We start from the raw sequence: 21,351 nt of genomic DNA on the forward strand, positions 1-21,351 counted from the left end.
GCTTCAGGAGATTCTCTGAAACATTCAATTATCACCGAGTTTGTAGGAAACTGAGAAGCCGACTCCTCAGCAGGCTATGCCAGCGAGTTGTCCAGAAGAACTACTCTTTTCTGAAATTCTAAAGGATCATGGCCATTTTCATCAGGTTGCACCACAACCAAAAGAAGGTAGGTTCTTGCTCTGTGAACCTACCTTCTTACATGGGACCAAAAACTAACAAAACAAAAAAAAACTACCTTCTTACCTATCCTCAGACGAGAAAAGAAAAACTTCCGGAACTTTTTAACGAAAGCCGTTCGAAACTGCAGGGCCTGTATTATGCTTTGTATCTGTGTCAGTATCTACCAGTCACACCAACTCTATTCCATTACTTCCTTACCTATCCCCCGAGGAAATTTTACAACCTACGTATCGCAGTATACACTGTTAAGATTAAACTCTGACATGGCATCCTCAGATGAGACATTACGAACAAAACCAGTCAAGCACTTCGCTGCCCCCATCATAGCCATGAAAACCTGGTTATCATTCTCTTCTAGCTGGCATGGAAATGCATCTTGAAAAAGCACCTGCATTGAAGTTCGTGGTGGACGATGAAGACACAGACGCAGAAGGGCGAAGGAGAGGCGTACCAACTCTACTTGAAGTCTCGTTAGCAACAGGAGGACTAATGACGATTGTAGGAGGAGATGGCTGTAACTCAATTTTCGTGTATGCATCAGCTGGATTTGTGGGCTCATCAAACAATTGACGATCGTATTCCTCCAGGGATATAACTGTGCTTGTGTCTGTATGTATTGTTGAATCATCTGCTGACATACCAAGCCTTCTCTTCCTCCTAGCAGACTTCTTCCATCCATGAATTGTTTCTCGTATTCTCTGTGGAATCAGGGCTGCCTTGTAGTTTGTTCCCATCTGAAAGGAAGAATCAAGATCGGTAAATGACAAAATACTTTCTCACTAGTACATACATATCCCTTTAGATGATTAACCGTTCTTTAGCAAAACTTCGTTGCTGAATCAACATTATAAGATAGGGTGTGGCAATAAAAGGCCTTCGACAGCTTAACATGTGAATAGATTAGGGAAAGGGCAGCCATCTAGTTTTGTCAATTTTAAATGTCGCACAAGGACTAGATGTGGCCGAAAACATTGTCGAAAACTTATATTGCCATTTCAATAATTTGGAGGGTGAACCGTCAAACATTGTAAGCGGATGATTACTTGATAGTATAAGTCAAAAGAATGAATTTGGCACTTCCCTCCATAAGTTTACTTTACACTGAAAAGCCATTCTGCTATATCTCAGCAGCTGAATACATTTTGAAATCCAGATTCCGGAGAACAGCACTATACCTGAGTAACCAGAGCATATAGAGGCAATGTGCTATAGCTGCAAAGAAATTGTCCAGCGAACCTACATTATCGAACAGTCATGCAACAACAGAACAATATCTCCTCTATAAGAATTGAATGTGTAATTTGAGGAAATCCATCCTTACCCCAGAATCAGTCGTAAGTAGACAAGCAGATGGTTCTTAATGAAGCACGAGTTATATCCAAACTGCCACTGTAAAATTGAATAAAGAAGTTTCAGGAAACACAGATCAAAGTGAGACCTCCTAGCTTGCACAAATGTTATGGTTGTTCTTGTTTATTTAAGGAAAAAGGACACTAGAAGTGCTATAACTTTCGCATGGCTCAATTTAATACCAAAACTATTCGTTGTCGGATCATTTCAATGCCCCTTTTGTAAGAAAAAAGAAAAAGAAAAAAGAAAACAATCGCTTAAAAGCTTTTGCCGATTTGGGACACTGAGGAAATATTTTATCATTTTTTCCAAGCGACATAGCTTGCCAGTGCTCTGAGTAAGCATTAATAGCCCTAAATGACGTTGCACAACATATTTGCCCCAAATTTAGACCCTAATTCGGACAAATCAAGTCATTATCCCTCTTCTATAAAACCTAATCTTAAAACCATCTTCTTTGATCCCTTGGATGATGTTTTGTCGTCCCTGAACAAGTCTTAAGGTAAGGAATATTTCTTCTCCTTTGCCCTTCTGACATCTTGCAATTCAGCCAATGGAAATATCTCATTTCTTTTCACTCTTCTTGCATTGAATTCGGATGGGTTCTTGTTTTCCCCCAAAAAAACTCTCCAGTTCTTGTTAGGAGTTCCTTCAACCAATCGATCTTCATTCTTGTTCTCAATCTTGCTCTCGCAACAAAGTAGAAAGAATGAAAAAAGAAAGCAAGAAATTCCAGCTCAAGCAAGAGATGACAGTACTGAAGGAACCAGAGGAGCTTGGATACGCAGCTTTGGCACACGTGCGTGTGCAGGATGGTCTAAATGCCTCCAGTGAACTTCAGTGTCTTCTACTTCCCTCGGGGCCATGCCGAGCACACTTCCTATCTATCTATTTCAGCGGCAAGAGATGATGTGGAGAGAGATTAAGTTCCTTTACTTTGTGCGTGTTGTTTTTAGTCTCGGCATACATCGACAAGAGATGATGTGGAGAGAGATTAAGTTCTTTTACTTTGTGCGTGTTGGTTTTAGTCTCGGCATACGTCGACATTCTTCTTTTGTAATAAAAAGTCAAACTAATATTTTTTGCCAGATTTTGTCACCGGATCAGTTAAGGCGTAGCTTTTCTTCTCTTTTTCAAAGTGGCATTGAAGTGATTCAGAGAAAAATTTTGGCACTAAAGTAAACGTCCATACGAAAATTATGAGACTTCTAGTGTCTTTTTCCCGTTTATTTAATAACTCGGTCAAAACGAAGTCAACTTAATTTCAAACTGACATTAAAAGGTGGTGAGAATTTCAGAGGGCAAAGTTTGACAGTGATAATAATTCCAAAGTTGATTAAAAAGAAATTTGGTCAACTATGTGAAAGATCGGTGGAAGAGCAGTTACCCAAAACCAGAAGAAGGAAGCTAGTTCGAATGCATTCTGCAAAAAAGTCATTCAAGCATAAAAAGGAGGCGCATCAGCTTCAATTAATTATATAGGGAATTTATAGCTTTTCTGGGAAAAAAAAGTAAACAAAAGTTGCTTTCACGTATTCTAGATTATTATTCTAACCTGAAACAGAATAAAGTGGATCAAGGACAAAAGTAGCTCAGGCTTCTTAAACCAGAAGAGTTCATCACGAGGCCTCAGTTTAGTTCCTGAGAAGAATCCAGTAATTCCAGCATTTTCCAATGACAAGGTTGCAATGACATGCTGCAATTTTGCTCCCACCAGAAGAACGAGCTATGCAAAAAAGGCACCACATGGTAATGACATGAAGTTAGAGAATGGAGACATTTTCTCACAAGTTCAACTGGTTATAAAGGACAACACCAGCTACAATTCATGGATCTACTTATCGACTCAAAAGTTCAAAGGATGAGCCTAAAAATCTATCCAGCACATGCAATTAGTCAATGTCAATGAACTAACCAATTTCCACCTAAATTTACGTCCATCTATTGATAAAAGATGAAGCAGGTAACCTGGAGAACTTACCATAATAGGAATAATGGCTATCCAAAAATAGAGATTGGACCCTGCAAAGTAATAAGAATATCAAGAAATTGTGAGTGAATCCATTGGGCAATACAAGTCTATACATCAATGAGCAACCAAATTTCAAACTGAGATCCAAAAATTAACCGAAGCTCTCCTTTCGTTCAGAAAACATGGATTACCTTTTATGTTAAACAGCATGAAAGCAACTACAAAACCCCATAGAGGACCACTGCAAGAGTTATAAGAGAAATTAGTTTCCCAGATTCCAATAGAAATTAATTGTATTATATGTTACTATAGAAATTATTTAAGGGCCAGGCAATCCTGTAAACAGGTACACTACAGAAAGGGAGTAAAGTCCAAAATTTCCTGTCCGCAGACAAGGATTTATAGTCTTTCCACTTAGAGGGCATGTTACATAAGTTCCTTTATCTCATTCATAAAATGTTTACAATGGTACTTGTTATGAACATGTCGGATACTTATTCAGAAGAAGTGTAAACACACTACTGAGGAAGAATTGGATAAGATAAACAGACAATGAGTTAGAAATTTGGTATTGCCAAAGTTAACTCCAGGCACTTCCTTAGCTAAGTATAGCCACAAGTCAATGAAGAAAGCTGATTTCACTGAGAAGATCATAAATTTACCGAAAATTGTGGAGACACAATTAACAGGACTATCCCAGCGAACATCTCACCTCACACCAACTATCCGTTGGAATTCTTCTTCCATAGAGCGAATCATATAGCTGTGGAAATCATACTTTGGTGGAAGGTTGTGATTCTGCCAAAAGTTAAGATAGAATCAACATCAACATCACCTTTATCCCAAAAGTTAAGATAGAATGAGGAGCAAAAATCTAAAAGTGACATCAACTCTTTCTAACACATCAAAATTTCTATAGCATTCAAAACTCTACTTAGACAGCAACTTTGATTTGGGGACAATGGAAAGACTAGATTGGAACATCAAAGCCGATCTCGACAGAAAATGGAGGAAGAAAATGAAAGATGAAAAGGGGGCAAGACAAACAATTTGAAACTTATTGCTTCTTCTAAAGCAACAATCTTCTCTACAATGCTCACTGTGTCGTGATCTTATAGGAAATGAACTTACAATCTTTAATCTAAGGTACTCTTTCAGCCAAGTATCACAGTTTTTAATCACAGTTTTTCCTTTTTCCTTTTCACAGTTTTTTCTTTTTCCTTTTAGCTTATTACTAATGACAGTGTATAGACAATATCTTTGGGAACTTAACAACTGTCGGAACATAATTTGGTATGGTGACAAATAGTCATTTGCAACTTCCCATTTCGGGTTCACTCGGAGCTTTGGCAACCACCGTAGGAGGTCCAAGCTGGTAGATGGTGAAGTGGCCAGGAACTGAACTTGATGAGGGAAAGCTAGGGTGCGTATGGTAACGTTTCTGTTCCCGGAACAACTTTTGGAACAGAAACACTTTCTTCTATTTCTGTTCCCGGCTACGATTTTTGGGAACAGAAACGCGTTTGGTAACTACAAAAAAAAAAATGTGTTCAAAAGCTTTGATAAAAAGTCGTCGTCTTTGAAAGTGTGAAGGAGTAGTCCAGGAACAGAGCGTTGCAAAAAGTGTTCCTCTTGCGTTATAAAATGTGTTCAAAAGCTTTGATAAAAAGTGTTCCGGGAACAAAGAAACAAGTATCTTTTGTTTCTCGTTTCTGCTCCAAAAGTGTTCCCATTTCTGAAAAGTGTTCCCGGAATACTTTGGGAACACTTTTTTACCATACGCGTTTCTGGAGCGTAACCATACGCACCCCTAATTTCTAGATCCGGAGTATCTATTAAATAAAAAGGCTAAAGGAAAAGCTGCTTACTAAGACGATAGACCTCAAAACAAAGGAAGAGCCCCGCACCGACTCATGTCAACGGGCCTTCTTATCGAATCATACCACAACAGCTAAACAGATGATTTCGAAAGTCATTGTTTGCAACAAAAACAGTGTTAGAATAAGCTTCATGGAGATGGTACGACCAACCTTTTATGCTACCAACAGATAAACAGGGGAAATCTGCTTGAATGAAAGAAAGCCAGAGGTTCTCAAGGAAATATCACAATGCTATCATGTAAATGGTTTGCACATACACTTTTCCATTTCACATGTCTCCTATTGCCTAAACTAGTTCCTATTGTACAGCATATTCATCTTCTTATCATAAGGTAAAATCTTCCCTTCACATCGCACAAAGAAAACAATTCTAAGCCAGTCAAAAGGTTGATTTAATTGAAAAGCATCTGAAATTTTATTCAGGATAACGTTTCAGAATACCATACCATGATGAAGCCTTTACGTAAAGTTAAGTAGTCGTCACGAACCACTGAATGCCCAAACTGGCGGAAAAAACAAGTCTGCATATGCAAATGGATACAGAAGTAAGTGAAAGAACTCCCTCTTGCACAAGCTATCCGAAGATTACACTGGCACTTAATTCTGAAGGAGACTATGTGCAAGCAAATGTGTACAAGAGAGAGAGAGAGAGATTAACCCAGCAGAACGAGTATGTTTAGCAAAATCAGTGCACCCAATTGAAACAAAAGCTTATAGGTTCCAGTTATGAGATTATAATGCAACAAGGTCCAGCTCAACACTATTCTAGGCGTCAACCACTAGACAAGCACGTGCAATAAAGCTTTCACCGCAAAAAGAAGGAATAATTTCTTACCCGCAAAGTTTAGATGCTTACATTTCTTAAAATTATAAAAATCGGCAAAACAAAAGTTTCACATTGTTTCCTTATTTGATCTGACAGATTTCATGTTCTGTGAATGTATCCCTATATAGGTTGTTTCCCTTTACTCCGGAAATATTTTGAATTGATGAGGAGGAAGATGATGCAAGAACATGAACTAGTCTGCATACCACCCAGATGAAAAAGCCGTTCTTGACTAAAGGATTTGCTGTATGAATCTTGACAAAAGTAGATTGTCTCTGTAATATCGACTCTCTTGTGATTTCTGCTAGGAGAAGAGGTGGTTAACTCGCATGGATCTTATAAAGTAATAAAGATCAAAACAGCTAACTTGAAAGGAAATTTTAGACATTAGAGCTCTATGAAATGCCTCGAATCAAAATATTTCGTCAGCTAAGTAACGACATGACTGACTATAGAAGCATTACAACAACATGAGATCCAGGATGAGACCTTTATAGGCTTAGAGTTTCCTTCCTTTCTTCTTTATGAGTTTTGAAAGCTTATAAACATGCCCTTCTCCCTCATCAGAATACCAAAGGTTGTCTTGTTCATCACAAATATACTGCTACTTCTTAGCACAATGCCAGGTGCACATTCTCCAATGCTAATTCGAGGGTTTTTTGAGCCTAAAGCCCTCTTTTAAAGTCCCTTCTCACCATCAAAACTACTTTCCAACACCAAAAATTTGGAGCTCACTATAACTGAGAAAAAAGAAAAAGCTAGAGGCTTGTGCGAAATAAGCTGACAAGAATGAGAAAATTTATTGTGCAGTGTAATAACCAGCTCAGAACTAACCAGTTAAGAAATCATGCCGATCCACATGAGCTTCATCTTCCCATATCCTCCAACTGTGAATCTGCCCAAGTCAATGTATGGAAAAAGCATAGCAGCTGTTTCAAATACATTCTTCCATGTGGCCAAAATGGAAGGAGCGACATGCAGTATATAATCTACAGCAAGTGTGACATACGCCATTGAGTGGAGGAATCTAGATAAGAATATGAAATGTCAATACTAGATCTCTTTAATGCAACCTTTATATTTTTCAGGATCAATAACCTTCAAAGAGCTGAGGGATTATGGCCGATCTGTCCTCCAACATGATAAGAGTGTACACTATCCTGTTATCTTAAACTAAACATGGGTTACAGTCCATCGAATTTATCCACCAGTAGGTGGTGTTGCGGTCTAAAATCTGTTTACTGCAACAGCAGAATCTAGCCTGCAGAACATGGCTTTTGTGTGTGACAGTGAATTGGTAGTGAATTTGCTGCTGTTCTGAACAGTTTCTCACCTTCACTATTGCTAACAACATTGTCAAGCAGCTGTAAGATATATGCGTTACTGCCATGACAAATATGAAGCGGTGCAACTGCTCAAGACCTTCATATGACACAAATGGCTCGTAACCCTGAAAAAAACAGATAAATAATGAATGTCACACTACACTAGGAAAAGCTCCCATATTACAAACTAAAGCAAAAGATCAGTTACTTCATTTAATACATAATTCAATTGAAAAAACTGAAGTTTCTCAGCATTATGTGAGATTAGCAGGTGTTCAAGCAATGACTGATGAGATCTTAACTAAAAATTACTGATAAACCACATGCCTCTTTGCAGGAATTCTGACTGAATGTATTCAACGTTCTCCTGAATGAGTGATTCAGGAAATGTTCGGCCAACATCTTACGTTCCGTGGAACTATTGTTCTCCCTATCTTCATCAATCTGAGGCCTGGTGCACGGAGCAAAAGTACGATCATAAAACCTCGTCGGGATGCAGATATTAGCTATCATGCCTGAGGTGGCCGTCAGAAGGAGAGAGATAAATCCAAGCAGCATCAGCTCTGTCACGAAATTTGAGAAGCAAAGTTTGTAGATCGCAGGGATTAGACAACATGCTCAGTATCAATCATCAGCAATGCAGAAAGAAGCTCATTATGAAGACCTCCTTTTTGCTGAATATAGTATCAAGACCAAGTAAGAATGTGGGATGAATACCTTCTTTCATTTTCTCAACAGCTTCAAGTAACGGTTTACGATTAGTTTTACGTAGCCACTGTAAGACCATACAGAAAAAATTTCATCAGCTACTTTGAGCTAATAAATTAGTGTCAATAAGGAAATGCAAACATTAGAAGATAGACTAGTGAGCTGAAACCGTCTCCGTGATTGATGAATATCTCAATGTAACCTTTGTGGTTATAAACTTGCTATGTTGAATGTATCCAAGGAAAAATAGAAAAATGACAGAAACTTGCATTTTAGGTCAGGGATAACAAGCCTTGCACAATGCCCGTGAGCGCAAAGTCAAATTCAAAACACAAGCAAGGGAAGCAATTCTTTCTTTCTTTTTTCACTACTGGACAAGCTTCCACGATTTTGGCACAAGCCTTACTTTAATCTAGCTTCAGTCTAGTAGATGCCTAAACTATCCACCACTACACTTGAGTCCAATCACTAAGATCTTTGGTAACTGGAACCCGCAGTGAGTACAGGGAGGCTCCCACATCCGAGGAAGTTTTACCATCTCACAGACTCCTGTGTGAGTATGGGTTTCCTCCAGATTAGCCCAAAAAAGAAAAGAAGAACATCCATGGAAGTTCGCCAAGTGATTTCTCATAAGAGCGAGCTTATTTACGTTTTACTCACACTATGCAAGTTCTGTTTACAGGGATTCCTACGGGACCTTACTAATAACTCGTGAAAGTGCAGTGTTAATCAAAATCAAAAGAAACATGCCAAATATGCAGGGTAACACATGGTTCGAAGTCATGCTGTAGATATTTAATATTGGGAGATTCAGCAAAATGGTACCCGAATGATTCTTCTTTTTTGCCACAGATATCTGAATGAAAAACTAACTAATTTTTACTGCATCATGAAGAATTCTCGACATAGATTATGATCGGGCCGCCTATTCATGAATTAGATTGATAACACAAACGAAAGTGTTCATTAAACAAACTCGCGAGCAAGAGTTTATCCCATAAAACTAAACTAATGGTACAAAGTTAGAAAGTAAACTAGAGAAAGTTCAAGATTTATGAGTGATAAATGATGACCGACATCGGTGATTCATTCGCTATCATCGAACATGATGGCCTCAAAACGGTGCAAAAGGAGCATATGTTCGGGGAACTCTACGTATCTATTGGAGTCTCTCAAGATGTTCTCAGAATGATACTTACTGTACTTAACCGGTGAATTAAGCGCTCCACGACCAATGAAACTGTGACGAAAACTGTCAATACGGTAGCAACAGACCATGTTGGCGTCAGGCCGAGAGATCGAACTTCTTGTGTATTCTCTGACATACTGAAGATTGCTAATCGTCGCGCACAGATTTAAGCTAATGACTTAGCCCAGATACCTGTTAGCCATCAATTCCAGCATATTCTCCAAATGGGCACAGCCAAAACTTTGCTTTTGATGCATTATCAAAAAGCATCCACGACATAGAAGTTCAGTCACAGTATTTGTCTCACCAGGCACAATTACGCCGCACTGTGATTTCTCAAGCAAATTGTCCCACTAGAACTGCAGTCTCTAAGAAGGCTCTTTAGAATGAATCTTGAGGCTCGTGATGACCCAAAGTATCAGAACAACACTTCAAGGTCTTGAAGAAGAAAAGAAGAGAAATTTAATACCGCATTGATCCCGAGATGGAGCATTTTCTTCCAGAAAATCAAAACTTTGCCACAGTCACTGAGAAGGTTGACTTGAAACTCTAAAATGAGCTCGCTTTCTTTGCGAGTGTATTAATTGGTTGATCCAGACGTTCCTCTGATGTTTGATGCTACTTGCACTTGCAGCTTCGTAAGAGATCTTCCAGTCACTCAGGCTTATCGCTCTCCAAAATAAGAGGGAAATCTCCGAATCAGGAAAAACAAGCACCCTCTAATTCTGAAAACAAGATAGGAACTTGCTGAACTTAACCCTCTCTCTCTCTCTCTCTCTCTCTCTCTCGACTTTAAAGGTGGGAACTTTCCCGTTGAGGAGCACAGTCAATTCGGTGAACCGGTGGGTGCAGAATATCGCAGACGAATCAAAATGATTCAGCGTTTCGAAATCAGAACACCTCCAAGATTTCAGAAAAGACGGGATTAAAACGCTGGAGGTGGGTCTTGGCGAATCGTCGGAGATACAGAGAAGCAGAAGAAGAAGAAAGCGTGTTTCGTTTTTCACCGAATGCTACATTACAGTTGGCACATTGCATAGAGGGGACTCTGTTTTTTCCTCTTTTGAAAACGTCTGAGCTCGCTGTGAGAAGAAGAAGAAGAAGAAGAAAATGACAGAGGTGGGGAGCACTGGGAGGTTTCTGAGTGAATCTTTGGGGGTGGTGGCCTACCATTAAAAAGGCAGGAGAGGGAGGCTCACACGTCCAGTTCAGAACACTGTTCTGGCTATCGTTTTATTTGGAGGTTCTGGAATGAACGTAAGACTGCCTTCACCGGGCAGATCTGCCCTGCGGGACCAGCACGCACACTCTCTCTCTCTCTCTCCTTTTCTTCAAAAGAAACAAAAGGCAATTTCAATTCAAGAAAGTCGCGAGATAGTTCGCAGAAAGGAATCCCAAATGTTCGGGGGATTCTATGGATCCCGCTCTACGGTGCCATCATAATTTTTCACCGTTGGATTTAGAATTCAACAATCTCAGCCTCTCAAGGGATCTCGACCTGGAAAGTCGTGATTTTTCACTTTTTAAATCCAACGATGAAAAAGTAGGGATAATCACCGTTGGATTAGAATTCAACAATGGTCAAGTTTGAACTTATCGTTTATATCGCTGCGAAAGAAATTATCGTCTACGAAATTATTTAGATATGAATTGTAATTGACAGTAAAAATATTTTTTATGTACTAGTATTTCAAGGGACATAAGCATTCAATTTTTAAAAATATATATAAAAATAATGCATTTTTTCGCCAAATATGCGAAGCCTAATATATCAAAGATTTGGCAATGTTAAACGTAAATCTCACACGACATGGCTTTTCACATGCTCACTTGGAGTCTTCGGAACCGTGACGTCTGAATAATTCAAGAGTCAAGTGTTTTAAGGTGCCACTCGGATTTATTAAGTATTTAATGTTTAGAACTGTTGATGGTACCGCTTGAACTTTAATAAGTGATTTTCCAAGTGCGGGCCTGCTTGACTCTTTTTCATGTGATGTGATTTCGCAAATATGCTTATTCAATTAAGTCTGGACTTAAAAATTTTAAAAAATTTGACGTGTGGGACAGACCATGTGCTTGGCAAATTAATCTAAAGCGAGACTTCTCGTCAATATAAATCTGATGAAGAAAAGATGCTGTTGGGGTAGAAAAGTAATGGGTGGGAATAAAGGGGCATATATATTTCTTAAACTTGTTTAATCGGTCTAATCAAGGTTTAACAACCATTTCTCGACTTTGATTATGTCAAATTCATGGGTTTTCTAAACCCCTTATATATATATATATATATATTCATAACTTCAAGAACTCCGAGAAAATAGACAAACGATAGAAATGGAGGAATTCAAAGAAAGAAAAAAGGTTATGTCACTAAAGTTTACACCAAGCATGTGCATGTGTGCGCATCAGATCATCACCACGTGTGATGCAGAAATAAGATTAAATTTTAATTTAATTTTAAAGCCTAATTAATTGTTAATCTAGTTTTGCAAATGAGCGAGCAAGGAAGACTTGCTTCTTTTGGTTACCGTGATTCTCGTGCTCTGAGCTATCTTAATGTTTCTAATAATTGGAATGCTAGATACTAGGATACTCATAGCCCTATAATTTATGGATTGAGTATGGAGATGTTCATGTACATGATAATAAAAGTTATTCGATTAGTTTCAAATCTATTATACGGATGTCAATTTAGTCCTAATTTTTTAAAAATTTTGTCAATTTGATCATAAATATTTGCATGGAATTCCAATGCAATCATTTCCTACCAATTTTTCGCCGGACCTTCATGCCAGCAATTTCAGACGAAAATTAGTCGGAAGGATTGCATTGAAGTTTGGCGCAAATGTCTAGCACTAAATTGGAAAAATTAACAAGTTTTAGAACGGAATCGACATATGTACAATAAACCTAAAGGTTGATTGGATAATTTTCTCGACCAGCCCAATGTTACTATAACTTTCTCGAAATAATTTAAATTATCGTGGAATCAAACCGTTTTTTATGCGGCGGAAGTATAGTGATTTTGACGTCCCTGTCATTTTCAACGCTTAGTCCTCCACTATCCAAGATCTTCAAGAAAATAATAAGAAAGCACGTATCCTTTTCCTACCCCTCGCAACAAAAGAAGACGTGACAGACGTTGATTCAATCAAACGTTGCGAGTCTCTTCCGGCGAAACGGGACAAACAAGGCATGAAACGTCTCGCGTTTTCTCGTATTGGAGTTTAATCTCGTGATCAATTTTGTCTCGACCGCGTCTAACTGGAGTACGATGCGGGGGAGGCTGGTCAGATTAGGACCGACACCTTTCTTTCGGTTTTTACTTCTTTGGTCTAAGCAAGACCTCGCGACCGAAGACCAGCTGCGCAACCCCATCGAATTCACGTCGCTCGTGATTTGCGCGCGCGATAGAATTCACATGCACTCAGTTGCGCCGCCGCCGTCTTCAAACTTGACCATCATCGGACAGCCTGAATCTTTATCGTTCCACGGACCAATTGCTCGGTCCAGTCGGTCACCATCGACAACTCTCTATGCTTTCGTCAATGGCCCACCGTGCATTAGCGTTTAGCACGACAATCCCTTTGATTGAACCGTGCACGATGCAAAGATGGGGGTCCTCACGTTCTCCTTTTTGACGCAATAATTCGTGTTCGATTGGGGCAATCTTGATGAGCCTGGCCTGCAATTTTGCCCTTTTGAAGTTGGCTCTCCATGCGGGAATGCTGTTCTTTACGGACAAAAAGGTTTGCTCATACCATAACCGATCTTTATATGATTTTCGTGACAATCGATTAGCTTTTTACTGTTTGACGCGACGTCGCATTGTGCAATCCGAAGCTTAAATCATGTGATTGAACATTGAAACTCTCGATGCACTCGAGGAACGATTAGGTACACACTTTTTGACCACCAATAAGAACTCCTTCACTATAAACTGTGTTTTGGAAAAATGATATTATCGTGTGAACGTTCTCTTCATTTGGCGAAGGAGGTTGCAAATTAGATGACAGGCTAACAGCAACTCCTCCACGAAGCCCGATCTCCAGAGTCAAGGTGCCCAAAAAGAAGGGCGAAATTCAAAAATCATCCATTCTGAATTAATGGTATATGCGGATAATGGATGGCGGAACGAACGGTTAGCTCGATTCCCTCTTAAAGTGTTAATAGTAAGAGAGCGACTAAACCGGTTGCAATGCAACAAATTGACTAGACAGAAGATAATGGGATGTCCCCTCCCCCTCTCGAGTCCGGCTTTTCATAAAGATGCTTTATTCAAAAGCTGGGAAAAAAATGAAAGCGTTGATCATTTGCAAACGGATTGGGACGCAGGCGCATCAAACAAGAAACTCTGGCCACAACGTGGAAACAAATCAATGGACTAATGATGAGCCAAATTGGTTACGACGAGATCTTTGGCAGCAAACATATGCAGAGGAGTAACGAGAGTTTGATATCGTTAGGTCTAAAGCATGTCTCGGACCAATAATTCAGCGCAAGCCACACGATCATCTCGGTGCATGTGCTTTACGTTGGCCCCCCACCTCAATTACGTTCCGTTCCTAATCCAACCCATGATCCTGGCTAATCACATTCCCAATTAGATGGTGTCCTAGTTCCGAATCCATTACGAGGTTTTGTGATAGATGGGCAGTAAACATGAGGAAGACATGAAACGAAAACAGTGCAGATGCTAAGCTAGTAGCTATGGCCCGATGGCCGAAAGCGACTCGTATTTATTGCATCTCAGTGACAGATTACCTAAAGTTCATCCACCCTAACGTAGCTCCTCTCTTCGACCAAAAAAAAAAAAAAACGTAGCTCCTCTCAATAGCGATGAAGTAGGTTCGACCCAACCCGCGATCATGTCAGCCCTCTCGACCCAGGGCATCTCATTGGCTAAGTCCCCACCGGATTTCAATGCCCACAAAAGCGTGATCGATTGAAGTCGCCGATGAGGCTTAACCTTGAGAATGTGGCCATGAATTATTTATTAACACGTGAATGGAACCAATCACAGTATGTAATTACCAGGAGCGAGTGCTCTAACTTATTTTCAATAGTCAGCGGCTTTTAGAATCTCCCTATCGAATAGCCTGTTCTTTTCGATTGGAATAGGTGGGTCAATTTCTTACCTTAAACCATACTAAAGAGTCTCCTACCTCACACGGCTCATCGTTCAATTCTTATGGTGTCCCACTTATTTTTCTCAGCTTAACCAAAAGCAAAAGCGGTTAATTCCATGAGTTTCAGACTTGAATTTTTATGAATGTAACCAATCACAAAGTAAGAAATAAATTCGAAGTATATCTTTTATTTTTTAGCGAGTCTCGCGTGTGACAGTAAGTATGCATACAACGAACACGGATTAAATACACTAGACCCGTGAGCTGACCAGCTTGAATGCACCAAAAAAATTAATTGCTAGTTGACACCAACCGATCTATATCGAGCCCAATATTGAAGAACCCCAAGGGAAAGCGTACGAATGGCAAGCGTCTGAAGTGCACGGCATTTAATTTCATGTAGGGGGAAAGATGGAGAATGGCAACACGACCATTCGTCGTCTTGCGTTTCTCTCTTTCTCAGCATGCTCAACTTGATATCGAACGCAAGCAAAATGGACGATACCAGTTTATGAGATTGCCGACATTTACGAATATCAACCCCGTAGAAGTAGCAACCCAAGCCCAACCACGAATGCCAAAACAGAGTTCAAAAACCGGAAGAAATCCCTTCTTTTAATTTCCTCCCAGACACATGGCTTACACAGCCAGCTCAACATTCTTTAGAAACAACCGCATCGAAGGTCCAAAGGCAAATTTGCCATTCAACCTTGTGAACTAATTGAGACTGGAGAATCCGGTAACGAATGAAAGGTTTGGAAAGCAGGGGCTTATTCCTATACTCTGTCTTCCACCCAAGAGCATAGGCAGCACGCATAACCAAGCGAAGCAGCTAAGAGGTCAGTGAACGGAATCAGGCCAAACAACTTACCATTACCTAGCCCATCCGGGTCTGAAGCAGCGTCGTCAGTCTTACTCTATCTTATGCTCTCTCTCAGGGCAAGGCAAACTTAGCTTATTGCACGCCTGCCTTTCTTTATAGGGCGCACACTCTCACCAAGATTGGATTTACTTCCGTGACAGATAACCAGCTTCAAAACTCGAACTAGCCAGAAAGACCGCTTATATACCACGTTTAACAAATAACTATTCCTCTTTTGCTTTCTTTGAATGAAACGGATAGCTTAACTGGATTACACTTGCCATAATTATAACATCTCTAGAAAATTAAAAGGCTTTTCTCAAAATTGGAGACTTGAGATTACTCGGCGTCTTCCTCTGGGGAAGGCCGCAAGTCATTGTCCTCTGATTCTGAGGCTGGGATCCCCTCGGTCACTGCATCCTCAGTAGACCCGTGATCAGCAGATTCACCCTTCAACTCGTCCTCAGTGAAGAGGTCTCTTTGTACAGGCACACTTTTCTGCTGCTGAGATGTGATCACATTCGAGATTGCTCGGAATGCTGCAGATGCCTTGTTGCTGTCCACTGCTGCCTCTTTTTCTACACCATAACTGGCGGGTTCTTCTAACAATTCCTTCTCTTGTTGAGGAGGTGGAACGAAGAAGGGTATTTTACCTCTTTGCCAGTCATGCAGGACCATCTTTGCTGCAGTTGTCAGGTCTGGTTCACCACCCTAAATGAACCAAGAATTAATGATTACTAAGGCAGGTTTAAATGATTGGGCTCATGCATATAAAACTATATTTGAACATCTAAAACTACAAAAGCAACACAAATATCACACTTATCCAGATTACATCTAAATGGTGAGACTCCTCTCTATGGAGGAAGAAAAAATATACCTTCAACAATTTGCCACTTGATTTGCATAGCTGAACTAAAAAATCATTGTCATCTTCCCTGAAAAAACCAAGACAGTATAGTTTATTGCAAGGACAACAGCGTGCTTAAACTGGAAAAACAAAGACATCATTCGGAAAATAGATGCCCAAAGATAACATGCAACCTAAATACCATAGACTTCGTTTCCTAAATCTACACTAAGTTGCATAAAATTAGTGTTGATTAGAATCACGTGGCTCAAAGGGACCGCGCTTAGTAGAGGAAAAAAAAATGCCAAATAACATTAATATAATGCATCCCCTCGAGTATGTCTAATTTTCTCTTTTAAAAGGTCACTCAATTCGGTCTTTGAGATGCTGAAATTTAACATAATCAGGCTCTACATGTCCAGTAAGAAACTTATTTTTAACTTGCAGTACAACATTGAGCAAGAAACTTGTCTTTAGAGATGCTGAAATCCAGCAAGATCCTGAACTAGATCATCTTGGAAAACTGCTGATAGGCCACTACCAAGAAAGATTACAGGTAAATGATTGCAAACATCACAATATAAAGCCCCTAACCAGAAGCACAAATTAGTTATACCAGTCTTTTATCTTATATGCTCTTTGCAAGTGTTCCCTTTTCACACGTTTCAGGACTTCTCCAATGTGTTCAGAAGCATCCTCCAAATTGGTGACTCTCACCTGTAAGTACAAGATAACTTTTACTCAAATGGATAAACACATATCAGAACACAAAGGAAAAGTGCTTCAAATCATCACTATTTGACTTGGACCTGTTTTCAAAATGCCCACATGTACAAGCTGAATTAATTTGTGACAATGGGGGCACACTTTAATCTAATCTCTATAAGAAGTACCGGATTAAAAAGAAAACAATCTGTACATGTAACCAAACTCTCGATCTTCAAGCTTAAAATATATTTGGGCAGTGCATTGGAGAATAAAGCCTTTAACTTCAACAAACAAATGCAAGTGTCATAAAAAAGTTTGGTCCTACTTGTCTAAAAGGTAAGAAGTGAAGGGCGAAGAGGAGAGAAAGTGCTTTTATCAACAGATTTATCTTATGAGAAAGGTGGTCATACAATCCATTTTCTAGTCAACCATGTTGAAGTAGGATGGTTTACTCCGAGTTAAAAGAAAACACCAAAAAGCAACTTAAAGAAAAATTCCAGAACTCATATGCAAGCTCTTGACGAATAAACAATGCTCATCAGGAACATCTTTCATTTGACATAAAACAATATAACATACCACGCCTTTCAAAACAATGTCTGTTTCAGAATCGCTATTCTGGTATACAACTCCAGGGCAATCAATCAAGAAAATCCGTTTTGTGAGCGTTATATATTGCCAAACTTTTGTCTCCCCTGGGATTGGAGCAACCTTGCAAACCTATAGATGGAAGAGACAGATGAATAAGTGACAAAGTAGCTTGTAAATCCAGAAGTTACACATTGCAAGAACTGCAAACAGACTAAATTAGTATGGATAAAGTGGAGTGGAAAATGACAAGCATATTCTACACACTGGCAAAATGTGGTATAATGGAGAATCCTCTTGCAGTCAACATACTCTCTGCTATTCATCTTACGACAGGTGTGGTAATAGGTGATAACTAGCAAAGGAACACCGAACTTACATTCTTTGTCCTCAATGTGTTGATCACTGACGATTTTCCCACGTTTGGATAGCCAACAAATCCCACGGATATTGCCTGCTTGTCACTTTTCAGGCGAGCAAATTGCCTCAACACTGATAGGAGCGAACCCTAAATGGCAACCATTCTCATTAACTTCAGCATGAAAACAAAGGTTTACAGTAATACATTAATAACCGCACTAAGGTCCACAAGAGAAATAATAAAAGATGACAAAACCTTTGATTAAGTGAACCGTAACAACTTCTTAAAAACAAGAGAGTATAACAGTTTAAAAAGCCCAGAAAACAAGAGAAAAAGCAAAAGGCAGGTGGATGAATCTAAAATTTCTAATTATTTAACCTCGATCCCATTTTTCTCCAGGAAAAAAAAAGAGCTTTTGCCATATACCTTGCCAAATGACCTATTGATACTTGCATGGAATGCAAGCGTAGGATATTCCTTGGATAATACCCTAAGCCATCCCTTTGTGGCCCAAGCAGGAATCAGATCGCACTGCATAGCAGAATCAACTTCCATGAGATGTGAAAAGTTTGGGAGAAGTTAGCTTCCAGAGTATCAAATAATCCCAAAATGAACCTTATTTAAGAGAAGAATCATATGCTTATGTTTGCAATGCTCTTTTAAGTGCCTCTCCAAATGACGACATCTTGTACCTTGTGGATCCCTAGCATCCAAAACCTTGAACCAAAAAAAAAAAAAATCAGCATGGTCAGATATTGGCCCAAAGAAGCAAAGAAAGAGAGAGCGCCAGACCATGAGGGAATATAAGCTTTTGACAAAAAAGAGAAACCGTGGAGCAACTAAATAATTCCTCCAAACAATATTCTCAAACTACGGAGTACATATAAACAACACAAGCAAGACAGAGACCACCAAGGATCAACTACAGGATTAACTTCCCTGCAATCTTATTCTTCGAATAGCGACCGATACCAATCCATTGAACTAAAAAGAGTAGAGTACCTGAACGACTACATCTGATGAATCTATGACTTTGTAGAGCTCACCCCATATGCGCTTACTTTGACCTTTCTCAAACATGGTATGGCGCACCAAGTCTCTGAGTCCATCTTCTTCATTCCCTTCTGTAGACGATCCATGCTTCTGCTCAAAAGCGTCTGCACGGTGAAAGGCAATAAGTATGAAATGCACTGCTACCAATTACCGATATCATATGAACAAATTGCCATTCGCAGAATCAAGGACTGCTATCGTTTGTAAAAAAGAAAGAACCCTTCCCCTAAAATACATTACGGGCCACTTCCCTGGAAATAAACATTCCTCATTAACCTTTATGAATCAGAATAGATGGGCCTATTGCCACAATTAAAATACTGATTCTCCTCCCACCACCCCTGTCCCCAAAAAATAATAATAATAATAACAGCTACTAATCAAGAGAAGGGGGAGTTCATAAGGAAAGGCGCTTCACCCTGAGAACCACCGGCTCTCTTAACTAATGACTCATAATCTGCTGCCAAGAGATTTGGGCGCTTCCTCTTCTTCTTAGGGCCAAATGCATCCCCAAAAGGTTCTCTATCAAGTAGATGAACTCTGGCTTGCTTCACATGCATTTTAAAGAATGCAGAAACCAATTAGGTAATTAAGAATTGTATGGTATCCACAAACAAATTAAGCCCATCATGTAGAAAAATACACAATTACAAGAGAGTAAATCTAATTCGCCAAAATATGCATCGAATACTAACAAACTACTTGTAGTTGGTAGCTTGCTTGCAAATAAGGAAAATACGTGAGTATAGATCTATGCCCCAGAAGTCACAAGGTAGCTAAACAACTTCTCCACACTTCCCTCCACCCAGTGAGGGCAAGGGACCTAATTGTATGTTACAACTCAGCAATGCAAGTCTTTCTAATAACATATACGTTATTCAAAAGTCTCTTACCTGCTTAGGATCGTTGAGGAGTGACAGAGGCAGCTTCCTTTCCTTCAAAATAACATTATAGTTACTTGACATCCGACTTTGCAGCTCCTCCCGGAAAAATTCAAGTTCTTTCTGATTGACTACTCTTGTGTTCCCTATATTTGTGAAACAAGAATAACATCAGTATGACCAATTACTCAGTTATCTGTAACGCTCGACAAGTCCACCAAAAATATGAAGATTGCATCATCACCAACAAAAACCACCATCAGAATAAGAAGTCATCCACCTATCTATCTACAAGCTTGCTGGGTACGTGATGAGCAAGTATTCCGGACATCAAAACAAATCATCATTTCAGACCTTTCCTACTTGGGAGCAGCAGTCGCAACAGTTGAACACCGCATAACTAAACGAGAAGAAAAAGTTCCTCAAACTCTCTTTGTGAGTCACACAAATTAACTCTCCAGCAGTGAAATTCAACAGTATCTAAAACTGAAATGAACTTGAGTCGCAATTATGCTAGCAAACATGAAAACGAAACTGCTAGGGGAAAAAGAGAGAAGTCCACGCACCGAACCAGCGACGATCAGGTTGAATGCGCGTATTCGGGAGCTCCTTGGACTGAAGCTCGTGGCTCACGATCTTGCCCTTGCTGTTACGCTTGGGCCTCGAGTTATACATCTTGAGGCGCCGGACGGTGGCCGCGGTCCGAGCCTCGCTCTTGCCATCCTTCCGGTTCACGTCCAGAGAGTGCTTCGGCTTCCCCGACACGTTGACCTTCCTCTCCTTCTTCTTCGCCATCTTCGAGTTGGTGAAGAAAAGATCGGAAATATGAACTATGAGTTGTGGAGACGGACAGAGTGAAGATTAGGGTTTAGAGCAAGCGAAGCGGAGGAGGCGGGAGAAGGCCGACACAGCATCCCAGCATTGATGGCGGCTCGGCTCGGCTCGGCTCGGCTCGTAGCCATCTCTCGCCATGTCCGCCTGGTTTATGGGACGGCTTAGACGGGCCCAAGTCACGTCGGCTCTTTTACGTATTGCTGGCCAAGCCGTGCTTCTACCTCTCTGTCTAGGCCCAGTCCATATTGATATTGGCACTCAAGAACCGGTGGCATATAAAAAGCGCGGGCAATAATCTAAATATTTAAGCTAAAAATGGATCTGCTGTCTCACTTATTTTGACTGCCATAATTACATTTACTGTAAATATCAGAAAGCCAAAACACTAAAAGCGTTAATAATAGGTAAAAAGTTCTTAAAAGCTAAAATTATGGATTTCCTCACTTAAAAAAAATCTAAATAAGGACTTTAAATGCTTTGATTTTTTCAAGAAAAAAGCCACTAAAAATTCTAAACTATGCCCATTGTGACACATTTACCCTAAAAAATTTTCTTATAATACCAAAAATCTCAAACTTTTATCCATTTGACACATTTTCCCTAAACTTATATTAGTGTGACGCATTTACCTCAAATTTTTTGTGACACTAAAAA

The 21,351-nt window shown here is 39.7% G+C and overlaps 2 protein-coding genes across 3 annotated transcripts; both read right to left on the reverse strand.

Annotated features, from left to right (window-relative positions):
• Positions 1–279: 279 nt before the first annotated feature.
• LOC115754730 (MLO-like protein 11) lies at positions 280–10,711 on the reverse strand. Of its 2 annotated transcripts, XM_030693862.2 has the most exons (16): positions 9,901–10,711; positions 9,442–9,797; positions 8,252–8,309; positions 7,862–8,097; positions 7,543–7,659; positions 7,044–7,104; positions 6,416–6,510; positions 5,830–5,904; positions 4,216–4,301; positions 3,695–3,744; positions 3,513–3,553; positions 3,087–3,257; positions 2,919–2,954; positions 1,503–1,570; positions 1,357–1,417; positions 280–915 (listed from the first exon to the last, which is right to left on the reverse strand). In XM_030693862.2, exons 2-16 carry the CDS (start codon positions 9,565–9,567, stop codon positions 526–528), a joined length of 1,671 nt encoding a protein of 556 aa, XP_030549722.1. In that variant the 5' UTR covers positions 9,568–9,797; positions 9,901–10,711; the 3' UTR covers positions 280–525. The 2 variants fall into 2 exon arrangements, with proteins under 2 accessions (XP_030549722.1, XP_048129930.1); XM_048273973.1 differs by having other exon boundaries at positions 9,442–10,711.
• A 4,881-nt stretch (positions 10,712–15,592) lies between these two features.
• LOC115754771 (nuclear/nucleolar GTPase 2) lies at positions 15,593–20,761 on the reverse strand. Its single transcript, XM_030693928.2, has 11 exons — positions 20,430–20,761; positions 19,876–20,009; positions 19,401–19,530; positions 18,932–19,086; positions 18,545–18,646; positions 18,356–18,460; positions 17,948–18,076; positions 17,560–17,700; positions 16,889–16,989; positions 16,303–16,360; positions 15,593–16,133 (listed from the first exon to the last, which is right to left on the reverse strand). The coding sequence occupies exons 1-11, from the start codon at positions 20,656–20,658 to the stop codon at positions 15,762–15,764; spliced, it is 1,656 nt and encodes a 551-aa protein (XP_030549788.2). The 5' UTR covers positions 20,659–20,761; the 3' UTR covers positions 15,593–15,761.
• Positions 20,762–21,351: the final 590 nt, after the last annotated feature.

This window comes from Rhodamnia argentea, chromosome 2, assembly GCF_020921035.1.
Source record: "Rhodamnia argentea isolate NSW1041297 chromosome 2, ASM2092103v1, whole genome shotgun sequence".
NCBI classification, from domain to species: Eukaryota; Viridiplantae; Streptophyta; class Magnoliopsida; order Myrtales; family Myrtaceae; genus Rhodamnia; species Rhodamnia argentea.

Bases quoted from the DNA above. Each gene is read 5' to 3' on its own strand.
- LOC115754730 (XM_030693862.2), bottom strand. From the start codon at position 9,567: ATGTCAGAGAATACACAAGAAGTTCGATCTCTCGGCCTGACGCCAACA. The intron at 8,310-9,441 runs GTAAGTATCATT...ATGGTCTTACAG, and splicing joins TAATTCACCGGTTAAGTACA to TGGCTACGTAAAACTAATCG. The intron at 3,745-4,215 runs GTGAGATGTTCG...TAACTCTTGCAG, and splicing joins CAACGGATAGTTGGTGTGAG to TGGTCCTCTATGGGGTTTTG.
- LOC115754771 (XM_030693928.2), bottom strand. From the start codon at position 20,658: ATGGCGAAGAAGAAGGAGAGGAAGGTCAACGTGTCGGGGAAGCCGAAG. The intron at 20,010-20,429 runs GTGCGTGGACTT...TCACAAATATAG, and splicing joins ACCTGATCGTCGCTGGTTCG to GGAACACAAGAGTAGTCAAT. The intron at 19,087-19,400 runs GTGAAGCGCCTT...TTCACCGTGCAG, and splicing joins GAGAGCCGGTGGTTCTCAGG to ACGCTTTTGAGCAGAAGCAT.